Source organism: Saccopteryx bilineata, chromosome 9 (assembly GCF_036850765.1).
Source record: "Saccopteryx bilineata isolate mSacBil1 chromosome 9, mSacBil1_pri_phased_curated, whole genome shotgun sequence".
NCBI classification, from domain to species: domain Eukaryota; kingdom Metazoa; phylum Chordata; class Mammalia; order Chiroptera; family Emballonuridae; genus Saccopteryx; species Saccopteryx bilineata.
Window position 1 is genome coordinate 46,055,157 of NC_089498.1, and position 17,834 is coordinate 46,072,990.

Here is a 17,834-nt window from a genome sequence, read left to right on the forward strand (position 1 = left end):
GTCATCTCAGAGAGATGAGAACATAAATATTAACAATTATGTTCTCTCTTTCTCAAGGAGCTTCTTTATGTCAAACAGTAGGCTTTATGGGAAGATCTTCCTGCACTCCAAGGTTGTTCTAAGGATTAAGAGTTAAGGCCACAGCCCTGGCCGGTTGGCTCAATGGATGGAGTGTTGGCCCAATGTGCGGAAGTCCGGGTTCATTCTTCAGTCAGTGCACATGAAAGTGACCATCTGTTTCTCTTCCCCTGACCAGTGGTGGCACAGTGGATAGAGCATTGATCTGAGATGCTGAAGAACTAGGTTCGAAATCCTGAGGTCGCCAGCTTGAGAGCAGGCTCATGTGGCTTGAGCCTGCCTCCCTCTCCTGCTTCTATCTCTCTTCCTCTCTCGCAGCCAGTGGGTTGATTGGTTTGAGCATTAGCCCTGGGCTCTGGGAATAGCTCAGTTGATCTAACATCAGCCTCAGGTGCTGAGAATAGCTCAGTTGATTCGAGCATCGCCCCCAGACAGGGATTGCCGGGTGAATCCCAGTCAGGGAGCATGCAGGAGTCTCTCTCTATCCCCCTCCTCTCACTTAAAAAAAAACAAACAGAGTTAAGGCCTCTAAAGGGTGTAGCGCAATGCCTAGCACAGGGAAAGGTCTCTTGGTTTTCCATTTCCAATTCATTATCCTCCTGAAAGTATGGTCTACCACCCCAGACTGCTCAATATGATTATTAACTACTGTTGTGAACCTTAAAACAATCCCACCTCTCAATTTTTATCATTTTTTAAAAAATTAAATCACTGCGCCCTGGCTGGACGGCTCAGTGGTAGAGTGTCAGCCTGGCGTGCAGGAGTCCTGAGTTTGATTCCTGGCCAGGGCACACAGGAGAAATGCCCATCTGCTTTGCCACCCTTCCCCCTCTCCTTCCTCTCTGTCTCTCTCTTCCCCTCCCGCAGCCAGGGCTCCATTGGAGCAAAGTTGGCCCGGGCACTGAGGATAGCTCTGTGGCCTCTGCCTCAGCGCTAGAATGGCTCTGGTTGCAACAGAGTGATGCCCAGATGGGCAGAGCATCGCCCCCTGGTGGGCGTGCCAGGTGGATCCTGGTCGGGCACATACGGGAGTCTGTCTGACTACCTCCTTGTTTCCAACTTCAGAAAAATACAAAAAAAAAAAAAAATCTAGAAGAAAAAAGTAAATCACTGCCTGACCAGTGGTGGCACAGTGGATAGAGCATTGATCTAAGATGCTGAAGTACTAGGTTCGAAATCCTGAGGTCACCAGCTTGAGAGCAGGCTCATGTGGCTTGAGCTCAGGCTCACTAGCTTGAACATGAGGTCACTGGATTGAGCGTGGGATCATCAACATGATCCCCGGTTGCTGGCTTCAACCCAAGGTTGTGGCTTAAGCAAGGGGTCACTGGCTCAGCTGGAGGCCCCCAGGTCAAGGCACGTATGAGAAACAATTAATGAACAACTAAAATGATGCAACTATGAGTTGATGCTTCTCATCTCTCTCCTCTCTCATTCTTTCCCTTCTTGTTTTTCTCTCTCTCTAAAAATAAATAAATAAATAAATAAATAAATAAATAAATAAAGTAAATCACTGGTTTTTTACTTCTGCTGTTTTTTTGGGTTTTTTTTTTTACAGGGACTGAGAGAGAGTCAGAAAGAGGGATAGATAGGGACAGACAGACAGGAACGGAGAGAGATGAGAAGCATCAATCATCAGTTTTTTGCTGTGACACCTTACTTGTTCATTGATTGCTTTCTCATATGTGCCTTGACCACGGGCCTTCAGTGGATTGAGCAACCCCTTGCTTGAGTCAGGTGAGCTTTGCTTTCTTTTTGCTAAAGCCAGATGAGCCCGCGCTCAAGCTGGCAACCCTGGGGTCTCGAACCTGAGTCCTCTGCATCCGAGTCCAATGCTCTATCCACTGCACCACCCCCCGGTCAGGCTTCTGCTGGTTTTTGACCGTGTGAAAACCCTCTGCCCAGAGACCTGCCACTGTTTGGGCCCTCACCCCTTGCCTCCCAACATACACATCTCTAGTTCCTGACCTTTTATAGGTCACCTTACTCTCTTAAAATAACTGTCTCCTAGAAAAAGCACAAATCTATAAGTTTGGAGGGTTCATATCAATACAATATTAAGTCAACATTTACTGAACATTTGCTGGGCATCAAGAGTCTTTTGAATCCTATAAATATTAAATGGTCAAATTCCCACAATCACCTTGTGAGCAGCTTCTTCTCGAGGCACCCTCTTATTATCTCATTTGACAGAGGACAAAACTAAGTCCCAGAAAGCCACAGTCACATAACCAGGGAGAGGCTGCACTGCCCTGGATAGGGACCCCACATTAATCACTGGCTACAGGTCTTCTAACTGTTAGACTCTAACAGACCCACCCACTCTTTTAAAGAGATGTCCCGCTGCTCCACCTCCACCCCTCCCTAGGTGCTCTGTGCTCACCAACACTTTCCCAGGATGCTTCCGTTGCACCGCCACCTTCACGCCACGGGCCTCGACAAGCACAGCACGCGTGTAGCTCACAGTCTGGCTGCCCCGATGTTCGTTTTCCACCAGCACTCGGAAGGCGGGCAGTGCCGCGTTCTGGCCACAGGAGCCAGCCAGCAGGTACGTGCAGGTGCCCATGAAGTCGAAGCGCAGGCCATCGAAGCTCACATAGTGAGGGTCCCCGGACGCCTGGCAGCTCCCAAAGTGGTCTGGGTAGCAACCGAGGAGGCCATTCTGGATGCGACAGTTCTCGCCGGCGGGACAGCCCTGCGTGTCACTGCAACTAACCTGCTGGGTGGCGCCGTTGCAGGTGCAGCGCCGCCGGCACGCGTCATCCGCCCACACCTGCTGGCCGGGCGCCAGAGGGCGGCCCTCGTAGATGCAGCCGCAGGACGAGGCCGCCACGCAGGCTCCGCCGCTGGCCACGAAGCCCGGGAGGCACGCGCAGCCCTCCACGCAGGGGAGCCCCGAGCAGTTGGCAGGTGCAGCCGCAGGGTTGCAGGAAGCGGGACAGGCGGGGGCGCAGGGCTCGTAGCGGCTGTTGGCCGGGCAGGACAGGGCTGCGGGGAGACGGGACGCGGGTCACGTTAGCACAGCGGAGCTCAGTCGAGAATATACCAGGACTTTCCTCCCTGAGCCTCTCTTGCTCCTCCTCCCTCAGAGCTCCCCATATAGTTCATGGCATTTCCACCCTTCAGGCGCTCAGGCCCCACAGCTCAGAGATGTAGTTAACCCCTCCTCCCTTCATTTCCTGAACAACCAATCTGAATCACAGTAAATCCTGTGAGCTCTATTCAAAATCTACCCGAAATCTACCCCTTCCCCTCTCACCACTGTCCCCACCCTGGTCCTATCCACCCCAACAGCCTCTTGCCTGCTCTTCCTCCCGCCCTAGTTCTGCTCCCACAGTCTGTTCCTCACGTGCAGCCAGAGGGACCCTGTGAACACCTGAATCAGGTGACATCCCTCTCCTGCTCACAGCCTGTTTGTGGCTCCTGCTTGCTCAGAGTAGAAGCCAGGCCTCCTGGTGGCCCATGAGGCCCCACACCACTTGCCCTCATCATTTCTCAGTCCTCTTCTCATTCTCTTTCTGGCTCACTCTGTCCCTGCCACAGTGGCCTCCTTGCCGGTTCTCACACTCCCAGCTCAGGACCTTGGCTCTGGCTGTCCCCTCTGCCTGTGTTGGCCTTTCCTTGGAAAGTGGTACTACAGCATGTGGTTAAGAGAAGGCTGCTGAAGCCCAGATGGCCTGGGTTCAAATCCTAGTTCTCCTTTCTTAGCTGTGAGCAAATAATCCCAATTTCCCTGAGACTCAGTTTCTTCATCAGTAAAGTGGGATAATAATAGTACTGATCTCACAGGGTTGTTGTGAGAAGTAAATGAGTTCACCTATGTAGAGACACCCCAGAAGAAATATCATTGTTATTACTTAGCTGACGGTTGCCTTATCCCTAGTCTCTGCTCCAATGGCACCTCCTCAGAAAGTTGTTTCCTGAGAACCTTCTTCATGAGCCTCTCATTTGCTCTTATTACATAAACTTTATTTACTTTTCTCTATAAAGATATTCTAATTTACTGCTTACTGTCTGTCTTCCTGATAGGATATAAATTCTGTGAGATTTGGGATCCTATGTCTCATTCATGGCTGAATCTTCAGCACCAAGGACAGGGCCTGGCCCAGTGGATGAAAGGCTGGATGCATAAACTCTCTGGTCCCCCTTTTGCACCAGGCATTAGGGAACTCGAGAGACGAAGTTGAAGGCTGGGCAGTGAGGACACAGCAGTGACCAAGAGAAAGCCCAAATGGCCACACTATCTCCTTCAGACTTTCTCCCCCTCCAGTGTCTGTCTCAAGCCTTGGGACTGAGCCTATATGCCTCTTTTCTCCCTCCCTTTTAACCTGTCTGTCTTCTGAACATTTCTATGGGAGCCTCACAGGGGCAGAGACAGGTAGATATTCATCACCAGCATGAGGATGGGGCCAGATAGGGACTCAGGGAATTCTTGTTGAATGAATGAACAAATGAGTGAAAGAATGACTAAGGGGATGTACAGGTAACTGGCTAAGGAGCTTGGACTTCATCTAGAGAACATCAGGAAGTCATAGAAGGGCTATAAATGAAGAACTGTTCACATTTCTGCTTCTGGACCAAGAAGATGACCTCTCATGACAAGCTTAGCACATCCTTTCCCTTCAGCCTGGAACCCATTTCTTGCTCTCTTTTTCCTGTCTAGTTCCTGGTCCTCCTGTGGGTTGCTAATTGGACATCTTTTCTCTAATAAATCCTCCTTAATTCCCCAGGCTGAGTCTGGAAGTTTCTCTGATCTCATAATCCTCTTGGAATTCCCTCATCCCAATGCTGACCACTCTGCCTGTGCCTACCCCAACCCAGTAGTGACCACTCAGGACCATAACTGTCAAGTGATATAATATGTCTACCTCAACCTTAGGCTGACCGTGGGCACAGCCATCTCCATGTCCCAGGCATGATCCAGCTCCAGGCAGAACCACAATAAGTGCTCTGATGTTGAATATATGTAGGGGGTCCCTCACCTCCTGCCATGAACTCCCAGCCCCCACCAGGGCATCACTCACGGCAGTTAGCTGGTGACCTCCAGTCCTTTATAGAGACGCCAAGCTCCAGACAGGCCTGGGCGTAGGCACTGAGGCCACGGCACAGGCTCGACCGGTCCCCGTTGACCACACACAAGTCATATACACACTCCTCTAGGAAGGGCCGTGGGTCTAGGATATCATGGCAGGCAGCAAAGGGGCCATTGAGCATGGTCAGCATGCCACAGAGACGGTCGCCCTCATAGTGCTGGGACTGCCCTGGGGTGCAGGAGGCACAGTTGTTCTGGCAGCCGTCCTGACACAGGTAGTCCCCATCATCCAGCTTCCAACTACTGGCGAACTCCTCAGTGTTAGAAGCCTGCTCCCCGTCAGGCATGAGGAAGTCGTCACTGGCTTTGCCATTATAGTTGCCGCACAGTCCGTACACCTGGCCTTGGAAGTGCACGGGCAGGCTTATCGCCAGCTGGGAGTCCCAATCATAGGTAACCACCAGCCCGAAGTCCAGCTTCACGATGGCCCGTGTCCCGCTCTGGTACACATGCAGGCGACCCTCAGCCAGCAAGGCAGGCAGGCGCGAGCGCTGGTTGTCGATCTGCAGAGGGGTGAGGAGGGAGGGAAGTGGTCAGATCCTGTGTGGTCTGGCCTTCAGCACCTTCTCTCCTCCCACTGGCTTTCCTGCTCTAGCTGCAATGGGATTCCTCCCTCCCTTACTGTCACCAAACAGGCCTCAGGATCTTTGCTGTTGCTATCCCTGTGGCCTGAAATGTTCTTCCCCTACGTGCATACATGGCTCAGTTCCTCACCTCTTATAAAACCTTTGCTCAAAGTCACCATCTCAGTGAGGCCATCCCTAACCACTCTATTTTATATGGCAACCCTTCCCTACTCCCTACTTCCCTTTCCTGCTCTGTTTTATTCCTATAGCTTCTAACCTTCCAAAATATCATTTGCACATATTATCTAACTCCATAGACTGTCAGCTCTACAAAGACAGGGATTTTTATCTACTTTGATCCCTGCTTAACCCCCAGTGTCTAAAACAGTGCCTGGTAGTGTAGGCGCTCAGAGAGTGAGTGAAGGCACTGCTGTGTCAAATGAACACTCACTGAGCACCCACTCTGCCTGGCCTGGGCTGGGAGATTGTGGAGATCCATCAATGACCAAGACAACCCCAATCCTACTGACACGGGGCTCCCAGTCTAAAGGTAGAGACAGACCTATCACTAGACAGTGACACATCAGAATGGGCAAGACTGGGGCAGTGGAGGCAAAGGAATCTGTGGGAGACTAGAAAAGGGTCCAGACCCAAACTTGCAGGTTAGGGGAGGCTTCCTGGAAGAAGTGATAGGCGAGTTGAGCTGTAGAAGATTAGTAAGAGAGAGCCACAAAAATAGGGACAAGGAAGGATATTCCTTTGCTAACGTTTCAGTGAAGAGAGAGTCTGGCCAGGAGTATGTCACTCTGTCTCCTGGACCCATTTCCTCTTCCTGAGTTTCTTTCTTTCTTTCTTTCTTTCTTTCTTTCTTTCTTTCTTTCTTTCTTTCTTTCTTTCTTCTTTCTTTCTTTCTTTCTTTCTTTCTTTCTTTCTTTCTCTTTCTTTCTTTCTTTTTCTTTCTTTCTTCTTTCTCTCTCTCTTTCTTTCTTTCTTTTAAATAGAATTTATTGGGTGTGACACTAGTTAACTTAATTATGCAGGTTTCAGAAGCCCCATTCTACAGCACATCTCTACATCACAACCATATTGTGTGTTTACCCCTCAAGTAAAATCTTCATCCATCACCATTTATACCCCTGAATCTTCCTCCATCACACCCAGCCCAGCAATCACCACATTGTTTTCTGGGTTCATGAGGTTTTTCTTTTTTTGTCCTTTTTTTTTCTTAGCATCTCTATCTTATTCTTTCTCTACACATTTTTGTCTTAGCCAAGAGGATGGGGTATAAAATGGGGTAACAGGCAGAGAGAACAGTATTAGCAATGGTCTGAAGGTAAGATAGATCAGTCAGTCAGTCAGTCACTCATTCAACCAGCCACCAAGACCTCCATTAGCCTACCTGTGTGTCCAGATCTGTGCCAGGAAGTGCAGTGGACACAGCAGTGACCGAGACAGCCTGGGGCTCTATACTCACAGGCTCTCAGTCCCAGGACCATTGTTCAAATCTATCTTTCCCCAAGAGCAATGATCTCTATTTTTTTTTTTTTTTTTTCTTACAGGGACAGAGAGAGTCAGAGAGAGGAATAGATAGGGACAGACAGACAGGAACGGAGAGAGATGAGAAGCATCAATCATCAGTTTTTCGTTGCGACACCTTAGTTGTTCATTGATTGCTTTCTCATATGTGCCTTGACCATGGAGCTACAGCAGACTGAGTGACCCCTTGCTCTAGCCAGCAACCTTGGGTCCAACCAAGCTGGTGAGCTTTTTGCTCAAGCTGGCGACCTTGGGGTCTCGAACCTGGGTCCTTCCGCATCCCGGTCCGACACTCTATCCACTGCGCCACCACCTGGTCAGGCTCTCTATTTTTTTTAAAGGTTTTATTTATTCATTTTAGAGAAGGGGGAGGGGGGAGGAGCAGGAAGCATCAACTCCCATATGTGCCTTGACTGGGCAAGCCCAGGGTTTCGAACTGGCAACCTCAGCGTTCCAGGTCGACGCTTTATCCACTGCGCCACCACAGGTCAGGCCTGATCTCTATTTTTAAATGATGCAAGTAATATTTGTTCACTACAGAAAACTTACAAAATGCACCTGACCAGGAGGTGGCGCAGTGGATAGAGTGTCGGACTGGGATGCGGAAGACCCAGGTTCGAGACCCCGAGGTCGCCAGCTTGAGCTTGAACAATTAAGGTATTGCAATGCGCAATGAAATACTAATGATTGATGCTTCTCATCTCTCTGTTTCTGTCTGTCTGTCCCTGTCTATCCCTCTCTCTGACTCTCTCTCTGTCTCTGTAGAAAAAAAAAATTAAAAAAGGAAAACTTACAAAATGCATATGAGCAAAATGAGAAAAGACAAATCACCCATATTGCTGTACACACACACACACACACATTCATAATCCTGCAAGATTTTTTCTTCTACCTTTAAATATATTTATACTTTTAAAAAAAATAATGAAGCTGGGCTGACATTACCATTTCATGAATTCCTCTGTTCTTTAAGTCTTTATTTATTTATTTATTTATTTATTTATTTATTTATTTCAGAGACAGAAAGTAAGTCAGAGTGAGGGATAGACAGGGACAGACAGACAGGAACGGAGAGAGATGAGAAGCATCAATCATTAGTTTTCCATTGCGCTTGCAACACCTTAGTTGTTCATTAATTGCTTTCTCATATGTGCCTTGACCGCGGGTCTTCAGCAGACCGAGTAACCCCTTGTTGGACCCAGTGACCTTGGGTTCAAGCTGGTAGACTTTTGCTCAAACCAGATGAGCCCACGCTCAAGCTGGCGACCTTGAGGTCTCGAACCTGGGTCCTCTGCATCCCAGTCCGATGCTCTATCCACTGCGCCACCGCCTGGTCAGGTTTTCTCTGTTCTTTTAACAACATCCCATGAACATTCTGCCATGATTCTGCCAGGAGCTCTGAACCTTTGTCAAGTCACTGACAAAGGCAATGGACCCTCTCCCTGAATAGATGCACAGCACATGCAAAATCCTGCCCATAATTTCAAGGGTTCTGATATCCCTTGAGTTTGTACTCAATCACTCTAGATCTCAAGAACACCCACTTTAATACACTTGGCTACTCATCTCACAGATACACCTGTACACTGACAAAATGAGGGAGGTATGAGAATATTCCGTGCAGTACTGTTTGCCACCAAGAACAAAGTGTCCATCCACAAGTGACCAAGTTAAGTGAACTGTGATGCACCTGGGCTATGGAGAATGGTGCAGCTGTAAGAAAAAAGGGAAGACTCCTTACTTATTGACATGGAAAGAGCCTCAGAATGTATGGTTCAGTGCAAAAAGCAAAGTGCAGAGCAGAGTACACAGTACAGTACACTTTGCTAAGAAAGGGCAGAGGTAAGAATGCATGTTTATGGATGTTTGTATTGGGATAAAGAATCCCTAGAGCAGTGGTTCTCAACCTTTCTAATGCCGTGACCCCGCAATACAGTTCCTCATGTTGCGGTGACCCCAAACCAAAAAATAATTTTGGTGGCTACTTCATAACTGTAATTTTGCTATAGTTATGATTCGGAATGTAAATACCTGATGTGCATTATGTATTTTCTGATGGCTTTAGGCAACCCCGCTGGGGTCACGACCCACAGGTTGAGAACCACTGCCCTAGATGGACAGTCAAGGAATCAGTAAAAGTTATTACCTGTATGGGGGGTGGGAAGATCAGATGAAGATAGGGCTGAAAGCAAGGGCCCTCATAGCATGCTCTTTCTGTTCTGAGTGATGTGAAGGGTTTATGTATTAAAAAAATTAATCACAGCAATATGGAAGAACCTCTAAAGTATACTGAGCAAATGAAGCCTTACACAAAAGGCTTCTTAAACCAGATGATTTCATTAATATGAGTTCTAGAACAGGCAAAACTATGGTAGAAAAAATCAGAACTGTGATCGCATCTAGGGCAGGTTGGGGATTGTTTGGGAAGGGGCAGGAAGGAGTTTCCAGAGTGATGGAACTTTGAAACTGCCCCAAGTATTATAATGAATCACCTACCCTTTCCCCATTCTACTTACTATTCAAGCCCAAAGTGGCCCTTTGATATTCTCTATCTTAATGTAGGTTTGAATTGCACATTTGTCAAGACTCAGTGAACTGGCTCTGGCTGGATAGCTTGGTTGGTTGGAGCTTTGTCCTGAGGTGCAGACAGTTCGATCCCTGGTCAGGGCCCATAGAAGAACAGCTAAATGTTCCTGTCTCTCTCTCTCTCTCTCTTTCTTCCTCTCTCACTGAAATCAATAAATTTTAAGAATATTTTTAAAAGAACTCAGTGAACTGTACATTTAAGATTTGTGGATTTTATTATGTATAAATTGTATTTCAAAAGTATCAATAAGAAGTGCAAAAATATTGTATTCCAGTTATGATATGGGTGTTAAGTCATTAGGGGTGAAATACAGTGGTGTCTGAAAATTACTTTGAAGTGCATAAAAAAATAAGACGGGTTGTTGAATGGGCAGAGGGACAAGCAGATGATACATGCATGATAAATCAGGAAGAGTGAAATGTTCAAGCTAGGTGATTGGCATACGAGTATCCACTGCACGGTAGTTTCAACTTTTCAGATCCTCGAACATTTTATACTAACGTGGTGGAGAACAAAAGAATAATTGCTCTCTAGGCTGTTATTGTATTGACTGAGTAGTAATCCATTTACTAGAGGCAGAAGGACCTAGAAATTAAGAATAGGGTCTCAGCCTGACCAGGTGGTGGCACAGCGGATAGAGCGTTGGACTGGGATGTGGAAGGACCCAGGTTCAAGATCCCGAGGTCGCCAGCTTGAGCAAAAGCTTGCCAGCGTGGACCCCAAGGTCACTGGCTGGAGCAAGGGGTTACTCAGTCTGCTGAAGGCCCGCAGTCAAGGCACAAATGAGAAAGCAATCAATGAACAACTAAGGTGTCGCAATGCGCAACGAAAAGCTAATGATTGATACTTCTCATCTCTCTTCGTTCCTGTCTGTCTGTCCCTGTCTATCCCTCTCTCTGACTCTCTCTCTGTCTCTGTAAAAAAACCCAAAAAACCCAAGAAAGAATAGAGTCTCAGGAGCCAGCCTGACTGTATTCCCAGCTCCATCTCTAATCTTGGCGGAAGTCACTCATCTCTCTGGACCTCGGTTTCCTCATCTAAAAGTGCTCATAATAATAATACTGCCTACTCCATAGATTGCTGTGAACATCAAGTGCATTAATACCTGGAAAGTGTTAATAAACAAAGCTGGCACATAGTAGGTGCTCACTAAATTTAGTGTTTACTCACTTAAGAAATTCCCCATTTTGGGACATTTTGTTTTCTTTCCTTTTCCCTTCCTTTATTTCATTTTTTTTTTTTTTTGCTATTACAAACCACATTTGCACAAACTGTTTTTCCTAACCATTTTTCTGAGGATTCTTAAAGTTTTTAGAAGTATTATTGTTGAACAAAAGAGGTTTAAGATTCTGCCATGGATTCTCAAATTCCTCCTTCCCAGCACCCCATCCCCACCCCCTGTCCCTGAGCACCCTTCTTGCGCCTAAAACCTCCACCAATGGCAAAGGACTGGGGCTGGGAGCCTGACACCCAGGCTTTGCCTCCTCCTTCTAACTGATGGGCATTATAACCCTAAAGACTCTGGATCTCTGGATACTTACCCGGGCGAAGCCGACTTCCCCGCGGGCCAGCGACACTGAGTGGCTATAGGCGCGCACAGTGACGAAGCCCACATAAGAGACACGGCGGCTGCCCCGGTGCTCGTTCTTGGCCTCCACGCTGAAGGCTGGCAGGGTCTGGTCCTCGCTGTTCAGTTCCACCATCGTGTACGAGCACGTGCCCATCATGTCGTAGCGACGGCTATCGAAGGTGGTGTAATGGGGGTCACCCTGGGCTCGGCAGGTGGCCACAGGCTCCGGCACACATTTTGGCTGCCCGTCCACCAGCTGGCAGACCTGTGAGGGAGGGCACTGCACACCTTGGCAGGAGGGCTTCTCCACAGACAGCACAGCTGGGAAGGAAAGAAGGGTGGCAGAGAGAAACAGTTGTCCACATGGGTGGGAATCCCAGAGAAATCCAGCTGCAGGGATTTCACAAGGACCCATTTTAGAAGTGGGGAAACTGAGGTCTGGAATCTCACAGGGAGAGAGCTGCTCAGGACTGACCCAGCCCAGGCTTCCTGATTCCCCGTTTCAACACAGATCAGCCCAGACAAACTAGAAGGTAGTGAAGAATGACCAGCAGGAACAATCATGGGAAATGTAATTTGTTGATTTTCTCTCCCTGTTTTCTCCTTTCCCCTACCTTCTCACTCAGGTCAAAATGTTAAGGTATCTTTTTTTAAGGATGGAAGACAGAAGACAGAGATTGTTCAATAGAATGCAAATAATGGTGGAGTTGGGCTGCCCAGGTTGGAATCCTGGCTCAACCAATTAGCTGTGTCATACTTGGACAAGAAATTTTAAATTCTCTGTGCTTCAGTTTCCTCATTGGTAACATGATGACAATAATACCTTCTTTACAGAGATATTTGGGAAGCGTATGTGCTGCCAGGTTTAAAGAAACTAAAACATAAGTAGGGTTTGAAAATGCCCCACGTATTGTAATTAGGTACCTACCCTTTCCCATTCTACTATTCAAGCCCAAAGTGGCCCTTTGAAGTTGAATGGCTTTTATAACATAAATAAGATGTGGAAGGGACATTTTTGCCAGTGCTGGGAACCGTAGTGTCTATAGTTCTAGATTGAAGGGAGTTCCAAGTAAGAAAAGCAGTTCTTCCTCCCCTGCCTCCTAATCTTCAGAAGCTCTTGCCTTCTGTCTGCTCATAACAGCAGCTCACCCTTATGTAGCCCTACTCACTTGCCAGGTACTCCCTAAGTGCTTTACAAATGTTTACTCATTATACCTGTGAAGCGAGTGTGGTCATTATCTCCATTTTACAGAAGTGGAAACTGAGGCCCACAGAGGTGAGGTCACATGCCCCAGGTCACACAAGCAGAGGTGGGATTTGAACCCGAGAAGTCTGGCTCTCGCATCTGTGTAGGGCCAGTTCCTAGAGATGAACTACATTAATACGTATGAGGCATCTAAAATGGTCCCTTATATATTGAGAGATAACTCCCCCACTATGGTAGGCGTCATCATTATGCTTTTAGATCTTCTAAGTTTGGGCATAAACATGATAATATGAAGTGTGGAAGAATGGTAGTGAGCAGCTGGTATAGTTGTATATCAGTTGCTAAAGTATCAAAATATTTTCTAACAAATTGGTAAAAACCTGCTGACCCAATCTTGCTCTCCAAAAAGATCCCAAATTGGCTCTGCCCTAGGACCCCTTCTTCAGCATCTCCCAAAGGCAACTAAGGTTTGATGCCAGATACCATGGGGCTTCTAGGACCCTGCTTCAGGTTCTTGTATCTCTTCTGACTGGTTAGGACCCTAGATCACACCCATTGCTAAACATTTAGAGTATTGTTCCTGGTGGAGTAGGTAGGGGAGGGGTTGGAAACCTTAAGGAAAGGAGGGATGGCAGGGAGGATGGAGGTGGTGGTGGGGGGGAACAGTCTAGCTGAACTAGGAAGCCACAGAGGAGCAGATGGGTGGGAAAACAGGAAAGGCAAGAGAACCCACAAAGGGGGCACCTGGTAGACAGGGCCAGGTGTCATTTCCCATCACTCACTTGGGCCGCAGGCAGCTGCTGTCCCATAGCCCCCAGACTGGACCAGCCAGAAGGTGAGCAGCCCGAAGTCGGTAGTGGCCATGGTGATGTGGCTCATCTTAGTAGTTCTGAGGTCCATTTCAGCATATGAGAACTCACTGCCTGGTATAGCTACCCAGGTGAGGCTGGCCCCCAGCTTGTGCCCATCCACAGTCAGCTCATCGACAGCCTTCGTCTGTGCCACCACCAGGACCACACTCTGAGAGCCTGGCATGCTATTGACCATATAGGCAGGGCAGTAGGCCGCCACGTCTGGGACCAAGACCAGGTAAGGGTCATAGGTCATTTTGTCCCTTGTGGCCCCTGTGCCAAATAGTAAGACTTGGATGCCCACATCTGCAGACAGATAGAGTGGCTGAGATGGCCGGACCTCAAACTCAATCACGTCACCCTCCTGGAGCCCCCTGGAGCTCCTGATGCTCCCATGGTAGTAGGCCAGCTTTGTGGCCTGGCTGGCCATGACATAGACCAGATCGAAGCGGTTCTGGGAGGTCAGAGGGGGCACCACATAATGGGTGCCCCAGGCAGATGTGGGTAACAACTGCTCTACCACATGGTTGCAGTTCGTGTGTTTCTGGGCACAGCTGTGACCAGAGAAGACTGCCACAGGGCTACTGGCTGTGACCTTTGACCCTGAGAGATCAACCACGCTCTGTACCTGGGCCACCTGGTAGGGCTTCAGAGTCACACTCAGGACATTGCCCGCTGGATAGAACTGTCCCTGGAATGTCACTGCCCCCTTCAACTGCACACTGACCAGAGCACCTGTTGCACCAGCCACCACAGCAAACTCCTTAACATTCGTGGCTGAAGTGCTAGGGGGTGTGAACACAAAGTACTCGGTTCCCAAGGAACAGACAGGCCGCAGCAGTGTCAGCTCCCCTGTGTTGGGCTTATCGTTTACGGCATGCACTGAGATGTTGCGGTCAGAGTGGACCAGCACCGCACGCTGGGAGATCCTGCTGCCGGTCAGCTCGGTCGTGAAGCTGATATTGACCATGACCGACTGCGCAGGGTTCACTGTGACATTTTGTGAGATGCCGTTTGCTTGATTGAGGATGGCCACTGAGGCAGGGCTGTCCGACAGACTGGAGACGAGGAGGTAGAGGTGGGCCTTGCTGTACCCAGGCTGGTAGTTCTGCAGGAAGGCTGTGAGGAATTCGTCCCCTCCGGTGTTGCTGGATTCCACTGAGGCTTCCTGGGTCAACCCTGGGGTGAGAAAATGCATCTGTGGGTCCACTTATCCATCAGAGAAGTAACCCCTTGCCTTGTGCCTGGACGATGTACTAAATATTTCTCAGGCTTTTTTTTTTTTTTGCTCTATTTTCTTTCCTTTCTCCTTTTTCATGCAGCATTCACCTACCACCCTTTCTGACGTTTGTCTTCCAAAAGCCTGAAGGCTTTGGACAGGGATCTCAAACTCAAAGGCTGACGTACCCAGGTGAGTAATGTAAATAAAAGAAAGAGCTCCGATGGTGATTTTGCAAATGGAGCATACATAGACCATGGAAAGTGTTGCTACTAGCTTAAGCCTATTGTTATTTTGATGTCTTATCAGCTCTTTTTCCCTTTTTTATGCCAAGTCTTACTATTTTTCAAGAGAAAGTGGCTGTCTTGAATTTTCATGTAAAACCTCCAAGCCAAAATTGTTTTAAGTACTATGACAACCCAAAGTGCTTGGATTCAGTTGCCATTTTGTGACTTCTGTCTTAATAGAACTGATGTGTGTTGGGAGAAGGTGGAGTGGGTAATGGGAAGAAGGGGATTATGGGAGCGTGGAAAAAATGTCTACAAGAAATAGAAGTTGGTGCTTTGCAACACCCCAAATGGGAAAAAATTCTCCAGAGGGGAACAGGAAAAGGGGAAGGACAGAGGGAGACAGAGGTAGGTCTACAGGGTCTTGGGGAGAGTGTGGGAGTTACAGAAGGAGTGTCTGCTGAACAAGGGGAGCCTGGAGGGTATCCTAGAGCCTCAGTGGGGCTAAGGGAGCAGGTGTCCCTTCCTGTTGTCCCTTCTTTTCCCCAGTCCTTTACCTTGAGGTGTTATAAGGTACCAAAAAGCTGCAAATTAATATTAATATTCTGGGAGAAACGGTCAGGCTTTCCTGTCCTTTTTTTTGAAAATGAAGGAAAAAGAATATAGAAGTCTCCTGACTTACAAGGACAACTAGGGTCATTTGGTTTTAAGTTCTCTGAAAGGATTAAGGTTATCTGAAGAACTCCCTTTCTCCTTCAATAAGAGACAAAATTAACATACCACCCTACACTGATTTTAGCTCTCCTTCCCTTCCTGGAATTCTGAGATTAACGTGTACTTCTAGGAGGAGAGATAGATACTGAAAGGATTTGTGAATGTCTTTGATTGTATTACCTTGAAAGTTTTAACGTTTCTTGTAAATCCCCTGGACAAATGTTATAATCTTTTTTCTTTTTTCTTTTTTTTCAGAGACAGAGAGAGAGTCAGAGAGAGGGATAGATAGGGACAGACAAGAATGGAGAGAGATGAGAAGCATCAATCATCAGTTTTTTGTTGCAACACCTTAGTTGTTCATTGATTGCTTTCTCATATGTGCCTTGACTGTGGGTTTTCAGCAGACTGAGTAACCCCTTGCTCGAGCCAGCAACCTTGGGTCCAAGCTGCTGAGCTCTGCTCAAACCAGATGAGTCCGTGCTCAAGCTGGAGACCTCAGGGTCTCGAACCTGGGTCCTCCGCAGCCCAGTTCGACACTCTATCCACTGCAACACCGCCTAGTCAGGCGAATGTTATAATCTTGTTAATGATTGTGTCATGCCCCCCAACCTATATGTAGTCAAAGGTATATAACCAGCCCCTGAAATATACTTGGCACACACGATTTGGGTCTGCAATTGCCCCGTGTTAGCCATATGCAGCCAGTATATTTAACAAATTTCCTCCTTCAATAAAACTCTTCAAAATTCATCTGGACTGGGTGTTTCTACATAGACTCAATAAAGTGAGGTACAGTGCCTTTCAGAATCTGGGGTGCAGTACTTCATAACAGAAGGAGGAGAAACCAGAGGAATGGAGAGGGGGGCCTGCAATGTCTGGGATCTTACACTCCAGCCTGTGACCTCAGTGTTCTTGACTGAAGCAACAAGGCAGACAGAAAAGTTTGAAAAATAATAAACCACAGGTGTGGACCTTGCTTGTTATAAGTTCCTTGAAATGAACTTGCAGCTCCAGTAAGAAGAATGAGTGATAAGATCAAGAACAGACCCTCTGACTACCTCTTCCCTTCCCGTCCCTAAGACATGAAAATCATGGAGGCCAGCAAACAAAGAAATCATAGAAATCAGGCATTTGTCACGTGAAAGCTAAAGCTGTAAAGGTATATAAGATGTAAGAAATCTAACTTTGGGAGCATATGTTTTGTTACTTCTTTTGGGGTCATGCAGCTCTGCCGGCTAAATAAATCCTACTTCCTTCATCAAGTTGTCTGGGCATTTTCGTCCTCCTTTGATTCCTGCAATAACCTAAGACTGTAGTTCTGGACCTAACCCTGGAGAACTGGGCAGAACTGGGTGGGTACCAAACTCTCTAAGAATAATTTTAATGAAATTTGTAATCAACTGAGTAGAATAAATGTCTGAACTTTGGTTGAGTTGCAGAAAGTCAAGGGAGTGATAGATAGTTCTTGCATTTTGACTGTGGGGACTAAGGTATTCTCCTGAATTCCACCACACTTCTTTGCAGAGCCCAAGGGACTTCTCTCCCACTGCAGCTAGTCTGGGGTGATGGGTTTGTGGAAAGGACACAAATGGAGGGTACTGACCCAAGCAGGCAGAGTTCCCAGATTCCAACAAGGATAGGGATGGGATCTTGGTCTTACTTACCCCACAGGAGAGTTGCTCCAGCCCAGACTGTCCACCAGCTCCACAGGGAACCCATGTCTGCAGTGGGGAAAGAGAGGGGTCATAGGAGGCTGGTCTATCCCTTCTGCCAGAGACTATCCCAGAGAGAATAGAAGGGCGCAGTCTCAGGATAATGGCCACCTTGGCAATAGGAAGGCTGAAGAGGGCTGGATCCAAGGGCCAGTGTGTGTATGTATAGGGTAGTTGGATGTCTAGTGGGTTTGGGAGTGAGGTGGGAGGGCAGGACAGGGGCAAGGATGGGAGTTGGATGTCCATTGGGTCTGGGGGTGGGATGAGAGACCTGGAGTCAGGGCCAAGAGTAGGAGCCCTGATGTCCCACTTCCAAAGGGGACCCAGCCTCTCTCACCTGCAGGTCCCTGGAGCTTGATGGCTAATCTCTGGGCTGGGCTATATAATGGCGTTTCTTGGCTCCTCAGGCCACACCCTGAGCCACCTGCTAGGCAGATTGTTCCAACTTCCTGGAGGAGGTTGCTGGTCCCAGAGC

At 47.9% G+C, this 17,834-nt stretch overlaps 1 protein-coding gene across 1 annotated transcript in view; it reads right to left on the reverse strand.

Annotated features, from left to right (window-relative positions):
- Nucleotides 1-17,454, reverse strand: part of FCGBP (Fc gamma binding protein) — a 49,855-nt gene extending 32,401 nt beyond the window's left edge. The window contains exons 1-5 of the mRNA XM_066242108.1: nt 17,312-17,454; nt 13,419-14,666; nt 11,401-11,750; nt 5,103-5,673; nt 2,462-3,066 (exon numbers count right to left, since the gene is read on the reverse strand). Coding sequence (XP_066098205.1) covers nt 2,462-3,066; nt 5,103-5,673; nt 11,401-11,750; nt 13,419-14,666; nt 17,312-17,366 — 2,829 coding nt within the window. The 5' untranslated portion in view covers nt 17,367-17,454. The remainder of the gene's footprint in view (nt 1-2,461; nt 3,067-5,102; nt 5,674-11,400; nt 11,751-13,418; nt 14,667-17,311) is intronic.
- Between the last annotated feature and the right edge of the window lie 380 nt (nt 17,455-17,834).